The sequence below is a fragment of the Mustela putorius genome, unplaced genomic scaffold (genome assembly GCF_011764305.1).
Source record: "Mustela putorius furo isolate JIRA1106 unplaced genomic scaffold, ASM1176430v1.1 tig00000127_pilon_pilon_pilon, whole genome shotgun sequence".
NCBI lineage: Eukaryota > Metazoa > Chordata > Mammalia > Carnivora > Mustelidae > Mustela > Mustela putorius.
In genome coordinates, this window is record NW_025421288.1 from 13,841,046 (window position 1) to 13,855,966 (window position 14,921).

At 61.6% G+C, this 14,921-nt stretch overlaps 1 protein-coding gene across 4 annotated transcripts in view; it reads left to right on the forward strand.

Annotated features, from left to right (window-relative positions):
* The window catches only part of ANO1 (anoctamin 1), a 151,764-nt gene that overhangs the window by 122,770 nt on the left and 14,073 nt on the right, over positions 1 to 14,921 (forward strand). For 2 of the 4 annotated variants that reach the window (XM_045066273.1, XM_045066278.1), the window contains 10 exons: positions 1,185 to 1,267; positions 3,153 to 3,164; positions 3,751 to 3,822; positions 5,905 to 5,982; positions 6,939 to 7,013; positions 8,885 to 9,086; positions 9,216 to 9,327; positions 10,134 to 10,191; positions 11,977 to 12,077; positions 12,703 to 12,848. In XM_045066273.1, coding sequence (XP_044922208.1) covers positions 1,185 to 1,267; positions 3,153 to 3,164; positions 3,751 to 3,822; positions 5,905 to 5,982; positions 6,939 to 7,013; positions 8,885 to 9,086; positions 9,216 to 9,327; positions 10,134 to 10,191; positions 11,977 to 12,077; positions 12,703 to 12,848 — 939 coding nt within the window. The remainder of the gene's footprint in view (positions 1 to 1,184; positions 1,268 to 3,152; positions 3,165 to 3,750; positions 3,823 to 5,904; positions 5,983 to 6,938; positions 7,014 to 8,884; positions 9,087 to 9,215; positions 9,328 to 10,133; positions 10,192 to 11,976; positions 12,078 to 12,702; positions 12,849 to 14,921) is intronic. The other 2 variants (XM_045066281.1, XM_045066284.1) reach the window with 1 other exon arrangement.

The following is a 14,921-nucleotide window of genomic DNA, read 5'->3' on the forward strand; positions in this document are numbered from 1 at the left end:
GCTGCTGCACGGCCTGTGCAGCCAGTCCCCAGGGCGGAATCACGCCCCCTTGAAAGACCGAGAGGCGGCTGATGCCCGGCTGTGCCCACTGTGCCCAAAACTGGCCGTCGCGGGGGCCCTGTTGTCACCTGTTCACATAGAGGGAGGCAAACTGACAGAAACTCTCCGAGCCCAGAGACGAGCCAGACTCAGCCCCGCGTCTTGCCTGTTCCAAAGCTGCACCCCCACTGACGACGGGCCCCGCCGCCAGGCGAGCGCCAGACCTCGTTCTGTTCCATCTTGAGCCCCTGCTTGTCAGACAAGCCGTGCGATTCCTCCTCCCGTGACGACTGGGGTTTAAGGAGGGTCAGGTGCGGCTGTCCCAACAGTGCCGGCAGCTACCCCTGGGACCCCTGAGCGCTCATTAACCATACGACCACACCCGTCCTGACCCCTACCCTCGGCCTCTGCCGGAGCATTAATAGTCACAGACTCGGCCGGGGCATCTCCGTGGTTCTGCGCTCCCGAGAACCGTTCGTTCGTCCACGAGCACGGCTGGCACCTGTCCATGCTGGGCTGTGGGCTGGAAATCCAGACGGACGAGGCGGCGTCCCCGCCCCACGCACCAGAAGGACCCCTGTACTGGGAGAGGGGACACTGTGAGCAAGCGAGGTCCCAAGAGGGGTTGGGTTTTCCCGATACTGAGAGGGATGATTGAGGGCTTCCTGGAGGAGGCAGTGTTTGAACTATGTGGAGTCCATTGGGAATATGAAGTAGAACAAGGCAGCTAAGAGTGCAGCTCAGCAGCCAGACTGTCCGCAGGGATGTGAAGCTTGAGTGAGCGGCCTTGGCCTCGCCTCTCCCCAGCCTCGCCTTTGTGACCTCAGCACCCCTACCTGTGACCGGGGGCCCTCAGGATCGATGGAGCAGGGTGTTAGGAGCAGGGGCTCTGGGACCAGCCTGCCTGGCCCCTCGCCGGCTGGCTGAGTAACCTTGGCTGGGACTTGATGTCTCTGGGCCTCAGTTTCTTCATCTGTAAAATGGGATAGTGAATGTCCGTGTCCCGTGGGGTCCGCAGGAGGGCAGAACGGGTGGACTGGTGTGAAGCGCTTGGTCTGGCGCACTGGTCCCTGGATGACTGGACGGCGCCGGGGACAAGGGTGCTCTTGTGTCCTGGGTGACTTGGCTCTTTCTCCCACCCACAGCCGCCACCTTCATGGAGCACTGGAAGCGGAAACAGATGCGGCTCAGGTACCACTGGGACCTCACGGGCTTCGAGGAGGAGGAGGTGAGCAGGCTGGTCCCCGCGCTCCCCGGGCCCTGCCCCTTCTCCCTGGGGCTAAGTCGCCAGCAGCTGCCGGGGCGCCATTTTGGGGTCTCCTGGAGTCTTAGATCTCGAAGCTCCTGTGGACATGTGCCTGGGTTTCCCTGTGTGGACCCCCCACGTCCGGCACAGCCTGGAGGGTCTGGGAGGGGACTGCCGCCGCCCTCATGGCCGAGGGCCCAATGTGGCCTCAGCCTTGACCCCCAGAGCCCGCTCTCCGCCTGCAGTCGGACCCGGCGGGGCAGTGGGAGCGAGGCCCTTCCTACGAGGAGGGCAGCCAGGCACTGCGTGTCTCTGGGCACCACGGAGAGGGGCGTTCAGGAGCGAGTGGCCACTGGGCTGGCAGGGGGCCCCTGCCCGAGGCCGCCTCAGGAGAAGCTTGCCGCCGCCCCATCCCTGCATCACCAGCCCCGGCCAGAGTGCCCGGGGGGTGCCAGGGAATAAGGGGGACACGGCTCTCACGCGGCCAGGCCACGGAGCAGGGCCCGCAGGGGCGCCCCCGACCTCTCCTTAACTTTATAAAGCACATGGCTATTTTTTATTTCTTTAAGTAAATTCTACCCCCAGTGTGGGGCTCGAACTCCCAACCCTGAGATCAGGAGCCGCACACCCCACAGACTGGGCCGGTCAGATGCCCCGAGTGCTTTATTTTATTTTATTTTTTTAAGAGCGCTCTCAGGCACCTTCATCAAGACGTGGAAATTTCTTCCACTGATTTTTTTTTTTCCGCGTTCCTCTCGTACACCCCCCATGGCGCGCTCCCTCCTGGGACGAAGGGCCGGTCTGCCCAGGAAGCGGCGTGTGGGCTCTGTCCTGACAATGTCGTCCATAGCCGAGGGGACGAGGGTCTGCCAGGAGGCGTGCAGCGGCTTGGCGACGACAGATCTCGGGGGCCAGGCTGCAGGGTCCCATTCCAGACGGCCCCCACCCTCGCCGTGTGACCTGGAGCAAGCCCTGGGCCTCCGTGTCCTTGTCCTCCCTCGGTGGGTCTTGAGGGGGCCTTAAAGGGTCAGTAGGCCTGGAGCAGGGCCCAGCAGGTGGGAATGCCCCAGAACCGGTCACCCGGGTCGCCGCCCCCGGACACAGCCCTCATCCACAGCAGGTCCTGTCACCCCGTTCCACAAGTAGCCGCATCCGCCCTGGTCCACCGCCAGGCCATTCCTCGGGGGTCCGGCCGTGCATGGACCTTGGCGCTCTGCCCCCGCGGCCCGGTCAGGGCCAGGCATCCCCCAGGCTAAGCCACCTTCCCTGTAACTGTTTCTATTAGGAAGATCCGAGTAGAACTGAAAGCAGTCATCGTATTATTTGAGATTTAGAATGTCCTTTCCGCCATATGGCCAGGGCAAGGTGGGGGGACGGTCTCCTCTGTTCAACCCCAGGGGACCCATCCACCATCTCCTCGCCCTGACAGCTCAGGAACTTGGTTTTGGGGTAGTGATCAGAGCCAGCAGGCACAGGTCCCTGGCAGGCTCCAGTGAGTCCCCCGAGGGACACTCCCGCCCCCGTCGCTGGCCAGGGCCCCGTTGGGGAGCTGGTGACTCCGGGGAAGCCTCACGGAGTCTGACCTGGGGTTGGGGCCCGGCGCAGAGGGAAGCCCGTGTCCAGTTGGCCGGCCTGCGGGCTCTTTCCCTGGGTCTCCCCCATTGCGCCCTGTGGGGCCTGCAAAGCCCGCGAGCCACAAAGGTGACGCGCTCAGGGGTGACTTCAGCTGGTCCCAGCCCCCACATCCGCCTCGATCCCTGTGTCCGTCCGCCTTCTTCCCAGTCTCCAGAGGGCGCGGCCTCTGACAGAACAACACAAAGTAATGAACTCTTTTTGTTTTTGTTTTTAACGTCCTGGTTCCCCGAAGGAGGCTGTCAAGGTTTGGATCTTTTGTCGCTCCTCTCTCTTGCCGCGGCCTGTCTCCCTGGGAGAGGGGCCTTCTCGCACACTGACCCGCCTGTCTGTGCCGCAGCCCCTCACCGCGGGCGGGGCTCTCTGCTTCCTCCCCCACCGCTGGGCCTCTCGTACCTCGGTCTTCTGTTCCAGCGCCCTTCGCTGACCTGCTCTGGGCTCCGCCGAGGCCTGGCACCTCCGGTCTGCCCCTGCTCGCTGACACTTACTGCTGTCTCTTCGATCCCCACAGCTGCGGATGGAACATTCTCAGGGGCCAGTTCACGGCTGGGTGTTCACTGTGAGAAAGCGGGAGGCAGGGCGGGGGGCAGCCTCACACACACTACCCGCCCCCGGGTCATGGACACCGGTGGGCTGGGGTTCCCACCCAGAGAGAGAATCCTGGGTGGGCCACGGACAGGGAGTTCTAACGGAAATAGTACAAGCAGCCAGCTACGAACTGCCCCCGGAGGGTGCCCACGGCCAATGTAAGGACTGAATCTGTTGTGTGTGCTCATGCCGAGGGTCTCAGACACAATTAACAAGGCTTCTCTTGAACTTGGTTTCTTTCACAGGACCATCCCAGAGCTGAATATGAAGCCAGAGTTTTGGAAAAATCGCTTAGAAAAGAATCCAAGAACAAAGAGGTATGGTGGCCTTGCCAGTCGGCTTTCCCAGCAATAAAACATTGTATGCACCCAGCAGTATAGACCAGGGGTTCAGCAAACACCGTATGCACACAACAGTATAGATCAGGATTTGGTAAACACCATGTGCACCCAACAGTATAGGCCAGAGGCTCAGCAAACACCGTGTGCACGCAACAGTATAGACCAGGGGCTTGGCAAACACTGTGTGCACGCAACAGTGTGGGCCAGGGTTTGGCAAACATTGTATGCGCACAACAGTATCGACCAGGGTTTGGTAAACACCATGTGCACGCAACAGTATAGACCAGGGTTCAGCAAACACTGTATGCACACAGCAGTACAGACCATGGGTCGGCAAACACCATGTGCATACAATAGTATAGACCAGGGCTCGGCAGACACTGTGTGCACACCAACAGTGTAGACCAGGGCTCAGCAAACACTGTGCGCATGCAGTGATATAGACCAAGGGCTCAGCAAACACCGTGTCCTCATCAATAGTATAGACCAGGGTCCAGCCCCCTGGACAAGGTCCAGAGCATTTATATCTGACTCTGCAGGCCTCTGTCATAACTACTCAATTCTTTCTGTAGCTTGAGAGCAGCCGTAGACAGCAGGTAAACAAATGGCCCTGCTTGTGTTCCCATAAAACTTTATCTATAAAAACAAATAAGGGGCCAGGTCTGGTCCACAGGCTGAAGTCTGTCCAACTCTGCCATGGGGCTCCCTCCTCGAGCTACCCCGAGGGTATCCCAAGCGTCAGCCAGCATTTTACCATCAAACCAGGTAGTTTGCAACTTTTCAACAGGACACCCACCATTTTCTTACGTCACCCCTTGTGTTTGATGTCGAGTTGTGAAACAGGAGGATTTGTCCCACCGCCCCCCGCCCCCAGCATCCCTGAGCAGATGGCCAACTCCTGGTTTCCCTCAGAGATCCGGGAATGAGAGGGAAGTGTTTTGTGATGTTCTGAAGATCACCATCTTTCTATAATAAGTGACTTACCCCCAAACCTCTCATTCGAGTCAGCTGTCTTATGTTCACGGCCTAAACGCTGGCAGTCAGAGCTCTAGAGGTTCCTAACGAGGGGGTTTTATATGCCCTGGGACAAGCACGGAGCGCCCCGGCCCCCGGCAGCCTCTGCCTGCGGCTGGGGGAGGTTTTGTCAGTCCCTGAAGGATGGGAAGCAGACGCTCCTGCCCGTGCGCGCCTCAGCCTCTGGCGCTGATCAGGAGAGCCCCTGGGTTTACCGTTCCTATCGCCGTGGCACCAGGACGGGGTTTGCTGGATCCACGTGGCCAGGGGTTGCGATTGCTCTGGAAACTGCAGCCTCCGAGGTCCTACGGCCTGCCCCTGGGTCACTAAAGCCTGTGTCCAGGGCAGCACGCCCCCGCCCCCAGCCCGGGTCAGGATGTACAGCCCCTTATAAACCCGTCCACCCCGTGGTTTTTCTTTATGGCGGCGCCCCTCAGCACGAGCCCGGATGAATATGTCATTCTCATATGACACGTGTCCGTCCTTTCAAGTCCAGACTGTGACCAAGCACAGGCGCGGCCCCCAGACTCCGCCACCCGCCCCTTGGCTGCAGTCCCCAGCGACGAGAGCACAGGGTTCCTTTCACACCTGCGCCTGGCAGGCCACACCCCTCATCTCTTCCTCTGTGTCACTTGGCTCCCAGCTTTAATTTGGGGCTTTAATTTCCCCTTCCCCCGGGAATGGCACCCGATTCAGTCGCCAAAGAGAAGGAAGGTCACCCTTCAGCGACAGGGGAACCGGCGTGGCGTCCCGTGATACACACCCTTGCAATCACAGGGACCGCCTCCCGGGGGAGCAGTTCGGAGCCCCCCAAAGCCGTTCCTGGGGCAGTCGCCCGAAAGCCCCATCTCCCGTCCCCACACCCTTTCCTTTAGAACGCGGGCATCTGCCCCCTCCCACCGGTTCCAGACGCCCGGGACCCACGTCGGCCTTGGCCGCCGGCGCAGCGAGGGCGGGCCCGTGGGGACACGGGGTGGGGGGGGGGGCCCGGGCCTTGTCCCGCTTCACCCCACGTGCTCTCTTGTTCCCTCCACCCGCCCTCAGAAGCGCCGGCATATTCCAGAGGAGCCAACAAACAAATGGAGGCAGAGGGTTAAGACCGCCATGGCGGGGGTCAAATTGGTACTTTCCTCTTGCGGGGGCCGCGCGAGTCGTGACTGTTTGCAGACCGTCCGAGTCCGTCGTGGTTTCTCCTCGACGAAGTCTGACTGTTGTATCTTTCTTTAACATCCGCGTCCACGCTGCTTCGTCTTCCCGCCACCCCCACGGAGCTGCGTGCGACGGGTGTCGTGATGTCACTGCATGGCTTCCGTGGGTCCGTGGAGGGGGTGCGGGGGGGGAGCCCGTGGTGCGTGCTTGTCACGGCTGCCCGTGCCTGGTTCCCCATCTTCCCGCTCACACGCATGCCGCCCGTGGGAGGTGACCGCCGGGCTCCCGCCCTTGTCCGCATTCTCTGTCCTAATGCGTGCATCTCTCCGTTTTAATCATCCACTTCCATTCGTTCTGGAAAGATCATGGGTTAGTGACAAGCTGCTGCCCAAGGGCCCCACCAGCCCGGGCTGTCCCCGAGCCGAGAGCCTGCAGGGCCCGTGTCACCACGGCGCACCGTTGCTACGCGGCAATCGGCGTTTTAACTTGTAATGCTCGTGGCCTGTTTCAGCTTGCCCCGTGCAGGGAAAATAACTATTATGGTTTGGGTGGCGGAGGGCGAAAAACATCTCCGACCTAACAGCCTTAAAGTGAGGCTGGGGCCGGACGCAGGCGTCCCCCAGACGCGGGGCCGACAGGCTGATGTAGGAAAGCGTTTGGCGCTGGGATGCCGGGGACACAGAAGGGTCTCGTGGTCTAACACGAGTATCGCTGCTGTTCCCCGGCATCGTGTGATAGGTGAGGAGACCCCACACCCTTCCTTGGACACTAGTGGGTGCTTTCACTTGTCACCTGCGGGCGTGTTTTCATAAAGATGTTTCTGAGTGTTTCTGTTGTCCAGTTGTTCACGCACACTCCCGCGCGTGCACACAGCATCTCTCCGCCAGGACGGGTCCCATCAGGTGACCCGACATTGTTTTGTGTTGCAGACGGATAAGGTGAAGCTGACCTGGAGAGACCGGTTCCCAGCCTACTTCACCAACTTGGTGTCCATTGTCTTCATGGTAAGTTCCGGAAGGCTGCGGTGGGAGAGCTCAGTGCCGCCCACGGGGACACAGTGTGGTGTTCCGCTGGACCGGAACCCAGTGTCAACATGGCATTGGCTCTCGTCCCAGGTTCCACCACTGCCCCTAAAGTGGCAAGGGGCCAAGGCATCTGCAGGGACCCCAGGGTCCCTGTAAAAATGACTGGCCTCTTGTCCAGCCCGGAGCTTTAAGTTAGAGCCCTGCATGTGCCCCAGTCCTGTGGCCTGGGTACTCAGGGCCTGGGGTGGCCATGAACCAGGGCCCGAGCGCGTGTCCAGCAGCCCAGGGGCCATGCAGGGCGTCTCCTCGAGTCCTCACAATCCCGATGTGTCCCCCTCCTCCTGATGAGGAAACAGGCCGCAGGTGTGGCCCCCGTGCCGCCCACTGGGCCGGAGGCGGTAGGCCCCTTGCCGGTCAAGCCTTCTGCCCAAGGGCCCCACAGCCCTGTGCAAACTTCACCGGAAGCAGGGGCTGGTCTTGGTTTTCCTTCAGGGATGAATCAGTCACAGCTCGGCCCCCCCCACCCAGGAACTTCATTCATTGAGCAGATCCTGTCTGAGAGCCTGCGATGCCACCCCCCCCACATGCCTAGTCCCAGGAACACCAAGGTGAACCCAGACGCCCACGGCTCATTGAGTCCGGAGAGGGCCTGGCCCACAGGGGTTAAGACTGCTGGCGGGCTCACCTGTCGTGGGGACACACACTCTCTGGCAGGAAGCAGGGGACACCCTCCTTCCTGAGTCACCCAGCAGGCCAGCCGCCTGTCTGTCCCTCCACACGCTGGCACAAGGCCGCCTCTGAGGCCGGGGCGGTGCCTTCCCCTGGGAGGGGCCCCTTGGCAGGAGCCAGGGGGTTTCCAAGGAAAGCCCTCATTCCCGGAGCCAGCCTGGGAGTGTGGTCAGGGTGTGGCTGGGCTGCCCAGGCTTCCTGAGCAGGGTGTGGCCACCGTCAGGCACCCACAGACGTGTGCAGAAGCGGAGGGACAGACCCAACATCTCAAAGAGGAGCATTCCTAGATTTCTGATGGCTGCCGTCTGCCCCCTTCCAAGCCGAGCCCCGAGACACAGCGCAGGCCCTCGCCCCAGCGGGGTATCCCAGGGACCGTGAGGGAACATCTTAGCAGGACAGGGCCTGCCCTCCGCACCCTACTCGGGAGGAGGTGACACAGGTCACAGAGGGGAGCAGGAGCCCAGAGCCTGGCCCGCGGCTGGACTTGGGTGGGAGTGACAGCCAGGCATAGCTAATCCCTGTCCTCAGTGCGTCCCGTCCCGGGGTTAGAATCTGCCTGCATCCACACCCCAGTGCGGGGCCGCGTGAGGACCAGGTTGTCTCCAGTGAGTTAGGGCCTTTGAGGAAAAGTAAGAGAAACCCAGGCAGACAGACTGCTCCACACGGAATAAACTCACCCGCCTAGGCAGGGCTCACTCCCCCTCCCAGGCAGCCGCCTGCCCGAGCTTTATGGAATGTTCTGGTCCACCAGTGGATTTGGCCAGGCGAGCGAGAAGCCAGGTGTGCGGGTGGCTCGTGGAGAGGTTGAGAGAAGGGTCCCAGGCTGTCCCAGGGCCCGCGGCCCTACCCCGCGCCCACCCAGCTCCGGGACAGTCCTCCTCCCGCTCAGGACCACCCATGTTTTGGGGAGACCCCCTCCCCCCCAGAGTCAGCCTGCCTCGCACAATGCAGGCCAGCTGGGTTTCAGCCACCTGGTGCCCTGCTGGGGTCAGTGGGCAGGAGGGAAGGCGTGGAGCCCCATGGCCGGTGCCGGCGGAGATCCCGGGAGTGTCTGGCTCGGCGGACTCACCTGGCCGGTCCAGAGCCCTTTCGTGTTGAAGCCGGCCCTCCTCCCTCTGCAGATCGCCGTGACCTTTGCCATCGTCCTGGGAGTCATCATCTACAGGATCTCCACGGCCGCCGCCTTGGCCATGAACTCCTCCCCGTCCGTGCGGTCCAACATCCGGGTCACGGTCACGGCCACCGCGGTCATCATCAACCTGGTGGTCATCATCCTGCTGGACGAGGTCTACGGCTGCATAGCCCGCTGGCTCACCAAGATTGGTGAGTGCGCCTCCCCGGGGCGACCATGGCCCCTCCCTGCTGTGCGCCCTCGGGCTCGTCACTTAGCCTCTCTGAGCTTTGTGCTGGTGAGAGCTGAGCACCTGCCCACATGCCTCTCCCTCCTTCTAGAGGTTCCAAAGACAGAGAAGAGTTTCGAGGAGAGGCTGATCTTCAAGGCTTTCCTGCTGAAGTTCGTGAATTCCTACACCCCCATCTTCTACGTGGCTTTCTTCAAGGGCAGGTAGGGACAGCGGTTACTAAAACTTGCTCGTGTCCCCACCTTGTTCCTACCGGGGCAGCCAGAGGCTCTCCTCACCATCGCCCTGCAGGGTGGAGGCCCCGGGCCCAGGGCAGAGCATTCAGAATGGCTCCTAAGGCCACTGAGCTCCTGGAGAGGCTCCTACAGGGGGCTCAGAGCCTCGGAGACCCTGGGCAGAGAGCTTCCTCTGCTGCCACAGTAGGCCGAGATGACTGAGGGGATTAGGGCCCCAGAAGTGGGTTAAAAAAAAACACAGCCACGGCCAAGTTGGTGTTCTAAGCTAGTGCCCAGACCCCCCGAGCCACTCCAGGCTTGGAGGGGCTTGTGGCCCACCCACCAATACTCCCCATCACCCTTTCTGCCTAGAGCTAGCAGGTCTGATCCCAGAACTCCTCCAAAGGCTTCTTCCCCAGCATCATGGGTCCCAGAGCCCAGCCAAAGGGTCCAGGCTCCCTGCGATCATCCGTGACCACAGAGCAGCCCCTCAGAGGTCCCCACCCCTCCCCAGCCTGACAAGGCCATGGCAGGTGGTGTTGCCTATGCCGGGCAGCTTTGCCTCTGTCCTCACACCACTGCCACCCCGGCCCCCTCCCTCTTGGCTTCCTGCTGACATCCTGCCTGGTCACGCATCCCTGGCTTTGGGAGCCCCCAGAACACGCGGCCACAGCACACCGCGGAGGTTGTGTCCCAGGTGCCAGGATCCCGTGGGCACGTCGAGCCGGCTGCAGCCCCCGCCTCGGGGTCTCCCCGCCCCGCCCCTCCCCTCCCACTGCCCCTGCTCGTTGCAGGTTCGTCGGGCGTCCGGGAGACTACGTGTACATTTTCCGTTCCTTCCGGATGGAAGAGGTAAGCCTGTGCTCCGTCCTGCTTTCCCAGGTCTGTCCACACAGTGGACTCGGGGGAAGCAGACCTTCTGGACTAGTGTCTCCCTCCTCCCGGGGGGCGAGGCAGGGGGCCCCTGCCGTTGACCGGCGGCTGGGACGGGGCTCTGATCTTATTGGGCCCGTCCATGTCCGATTACCTGAAAAGGGGAAAGTCTCTTCGGAGTCACCAAAAGAGTGACACCTGTTTCATTTTTTTCTTTTTTTATGTAAGATCTTCTCTTTTTTGTTAAGCTGGGTTAGAGGGGATGAGACAGAACTCAACTTCAGTCTTTTACTGTGATGGAGAAATGCCCACCTTTCTCCCTCTAAATCAGTGCTGCTGACCTTTGGCTTCTGCTCAGCCACTGCAGCCACCATGGGTCTGGTTAGTGCCCTGGCCACTGGACTTGTTCCAGCAGTCTCCCCCAAACCAAGCCAGGGCTTCGAGGCCATAGGGCATCAGGTGCTGGGGACCTGGTCAGCATTTCCAACGCCTGACATAATTCAGCTTTCTGGAAGATAATCAGTGGGTCTTTTGATAAAGACCTTGTGAAATGGGGTAGAGAACATTGGGGTGGGCATCAGGTACAGGGTGATCTGGCTGCCTGGGGCACAGACAAGAGGTCCAAGCCCCTGAGTGCCAGGCCCTGAACATCCCCAGATGTAAGCCTCACCCACAGGAACAGATGTTTGCAAAAACCCCATGAAGTGCTCCCCCATTATAAGATCCCAGTCTTTCCATAAATGATACTGTATCAGATTTTAAATGGTTGGAGAGATTGGGGAGATGTCTTTGTAAATTAGAATGAAACAAAAGGCATTATTTTTTTTAATGAAACGGTGGCTCTCCAACATGAAATCTGTGATAACAGTATAAAAAGTTTTGTTCCGGGCACATAGAGGGGTCAGCTGTGCCCCAGAGGGTCACCCAGCGTCCCTTGAGCTCCCATCACTCGGGCAAGTGAAGCTTCTGGCCCATCCTGCGCCTGCCCACACCCAGCCTCAGGCAAGGCAAGCCCACAAAGGACAGGGACATTAGGTTCCAGAAGGGTGACCAGCCTCACAGGCCCCAGGCTGCCACAGCCGTGCAGGGCCCGTGGCTAGGCCACAGTGCGTGGGACCGGACAGTGGCCTTGGCGGGGAGGAGGAGCCTCTAGATCCAGCCCCAGCCCTGCCCACTCCCTGGCAATGAGCTCCCCTCTCTGAGCCTCGTCCCAGCCCTGACAGATGTGGACAAGATGCACTGGCTTCCGGGGACCGTTGGGACAAAGTACCACAGAGCAGGAGGCCTACAACAGAAATGTATTTGTATGGTTCTAGAGGCTGGAAGTCACAAATCAAGTAGCCAGGGCTGCGCTCCCTCTGAGAGCCAGGGGCAGGTTCCTCGGGGCTCACCCCTGGCATCTGGGGGCTGCGGCCTCCTGGGCCTGCCTTGCTTCTGGCCAGGGCACTCCAGTCTCTGCCTCTGTGTTCACACGGCCTTCATTTCTCTGTGTTTTCTCTTCTTATAAGGACCCCGGTCACTGCCTTAGGGTCCCCTTGCTCCAGGGTGACCGTGTCTTAACTCGGTCACATCCGCGAAGACCCTTTTCCAACCAAGGCCACGTTCTGTGGTTCTGGGGGTCAGCACGGAGACCTGCATTTGTGGAGAACACACGTGACCCACAGCAGCAGGGCTAAGCTCCCCTCGCTGCGGGGGGCTGCGGTCCTCCCTCTGGGGTCCACGACGGCGGGGGTGGCTGTGACACATCTGCCCTCTGTCCCACAGTGTGCCCCGGGGGGCTGCCTGATGGAGCTCTGTATCCAGCTCAGCATTATCATGCTGGGCAAACAGCTCATCCAGAACAATCTGTTTGAGATCGGCATCCCGTGAGTAACGTCCGGCCTCGGGTACGAGCAGAGCGGGGTCGGGGGGAGGCCTTGGGGTCCCCTGAAGGCTCCCATGGTGGTCGGGGGGGCACGTGAGGTGGGACCTGGGCCAGCACAGGGTGCCGGGGGTGGGGACGGGGTTGGAGGTGAGGACAGGAGGGGAGGCAGGGCACAGCCACCCCGTGGTGGACAAGGAGAGGGGTCCTGACAGGTACCCTCAGACTCGTGGGCCGGCCCCCTGGGCTTGGCTGCCAGAGCGCCTCGAGGCCCTGCTTCCTGACCTTCGAGAAGCGTGTCCCGAGGTGCCTCCAGGGCAGCCGGCCCGCCGGAATCCGGGCGTTCCGGATGATTCTCCGCACTCCCCTCCCCGCCCCCACCCATGGCGTCTGCGTGGGCATCGCGGACCCCTGACCCCGTGGTCCCCCCTGCACCTGCTTCCTTATGTCGAAAACCAAACGATGGCCCTTGACCCCGCCTCAGTGGGGGGGGTTGTGTGCACGGCCCAGGATGTCCTCGACCGAGGGGTCCCGGCTCCAAGAACAGGAGACCCAGCTTGCGGGTGACGGGCCCCAGCACCTGTGTCGCCGGGCCCGCAGCTGAAGTGACGCCGCCGTGTCTCCCTCAGGAAAATGAAGAAGTTCATCCGGTACCTGCGGCTGAGACGCCAGAGTCCCCCCGACCACGACCCGTACGTGAAGCGGAGGCAGCGCTACGAGGAGGACTATACGCTGGAGCCCTTCGCGGGCCTCACGCCCGAGTACATGGAGATGAGTGAGTGCGGCGCGGGGCTCCCATCCCCGGGGGGCAGGAGCGGGCCTCACGCCCGAGTAGATGGAGACGAGTGAGTGTGGCACGGGGCTCCCGTCCTTGGGGGGCACCGAGCCGGAGCACAGGAGATACCCACGGATGGAGCCCTGGCACCAGCAGCGGTGTCCCAGGACAGGACGATGCCCAGAGCTGGCCCTAACTCCCAGCGGGGGGCACCAGGGAGGGGGAGAGAGGGCACACGCAGCTCGCACAGCCACCTGGAGCCCCCCAATCCCACCTGCACCTTCTCCTCGCCTCCTCCCACCATTCCAGCCCCACTGGCCTCCTGGCTGTTACCCAAACATCCAGAGCTCATGCCTACCACAGGGCCTTTGCACTAGCCATGCCCTGTCAAATGCTCTCCCCTTAATACCTGCATGAATCATCCTCTCCCTTTTTCTAGGGCTGTGGTCAGGATGTCCTCCACTAGAGGGGTCTTCCTGACTGCTGGGTTCAGAAGGGCAGCCCCTCCCCTGCACCACTGTGACCCTCTGCCTCTCCCCATGCTCTGGTTCTTGTCACCAGCATGCACTCTAGCTTTACCTCCGCCTCCCAGCAGAATGGTGGAAGTTCTGTTCTCTCCCCTGCCAAACCCCCGACTCCGGAACAGATGAGCTGTATCGCTGGCACTCAGTGCATGTTCGCTGAGTGAACAGACCAGGAAAGGAGACCAGGACGGCCCCTGCGGAGGGGTCCCAAGTGTAGGCCCCCAGCCACCGTGGGCAGCACATTTTAAATGCTAGTTTTGGGGCCCACCCCTGGTCTGTGCAGGGTGTGACCTGGGACCTTGCATTTCTACCAAGTACTTGAGCAAACCCCAGTTTTGAGGGATAGCCTGCCCCAAGGGGCCTCTCTCCTGCTGGCCCAGTGGGTCCGTAAAAATCACACCCAGTGTCCCCATGATGATTCAAGAAGCACCTTGCGTTGACTCAGAAGGAAAAGAATTTTCAGACTTTAAAAACTGGAAATAACGTCATGTTCAGATGACCTTGTCTGTTTTCTCTTGGAACGAAATCCAAGGTGAACCGCAGGCAGGCAGGCAGGCAGCTCCTTCACCCCGTGGGCCGCCGTGGACCCTCGTGGGCCTGCTTCTTCCCTGGCTGTCGGGTCTCAGTGTCCCAGGGGTCCAGGAGCAAGGCCACCCGTGCCTGCCTGAGGCCAGTGGGGAGGCAAACCCCAGGAAGAACAGCCTGGGGCCGGCAGGCAGACAGAGGCTCCCCCAGAGTTTAATTTCTGCAGTGGCTAGAAGTTGCATCCCACGTCCCTGTCGGGCGTGGTGGGTCTCCTGGGGTGGGAGCCGCCCACCCGGGGACCCACGTAGTACCCCACCACTCAGAACGCTCTGCCACGGCCACTGCTGGCCTCCTGCTCGCGGACCGACTCTTCTGGGTGCCTGGAGCACGCAGTGCCTGAGACTGGACGGGGGCAGCGGGGAGGGCGCGGGGCCCAGCCATCTCCTGCTCCCCTCCCTGCTTCTCGGCCGTCCAAGCAGCAGCAGGCAGCCTCACTCAGGAGCGACGACCCCACAGCCTCAGGCTCGGCGGCCCACCTGGAGCCCACAGCCCAGCTGATCCGAAGGCTCCATCCCGCCAGAGCCGCCTACAGACACGCCTGTCCATGGAAGGATCCCGTGGAGGCCCATGGGGCGAATGAGAAGCCAGCAGCCCCAGTCCCTGACGGAGGCTCCCGCGGAGCCCCCCACCGGTGGCTCTAACAATGGCCACTCTCAGCCTGCCGGGCCCACGGTGACGCTCTGCCGGCTTCCGTGTTCACCGGCTGGCAGGCCGCGAGAGCCCTGGGACAGGCTGTACGGTTCCTGAGCCAGCCTCCCCCACGCTGCGGCCTTTCCCTGATCTCGCCCAGGAGCCCGGCTCTGTGCCGGCCACAGCATCCGAGGTCCAAGCCCCAGGGCCAGTGATGAGGACGGGCCAGAGGGGCCAGACTGTCCTGGACAGTGGGCCCCGCCCAGCTCCCCGAGGCCTGACGGAAGGAGACAGTGGGGGCTCTTGGACACTCAGTGATACTGTCAAGGCCCCC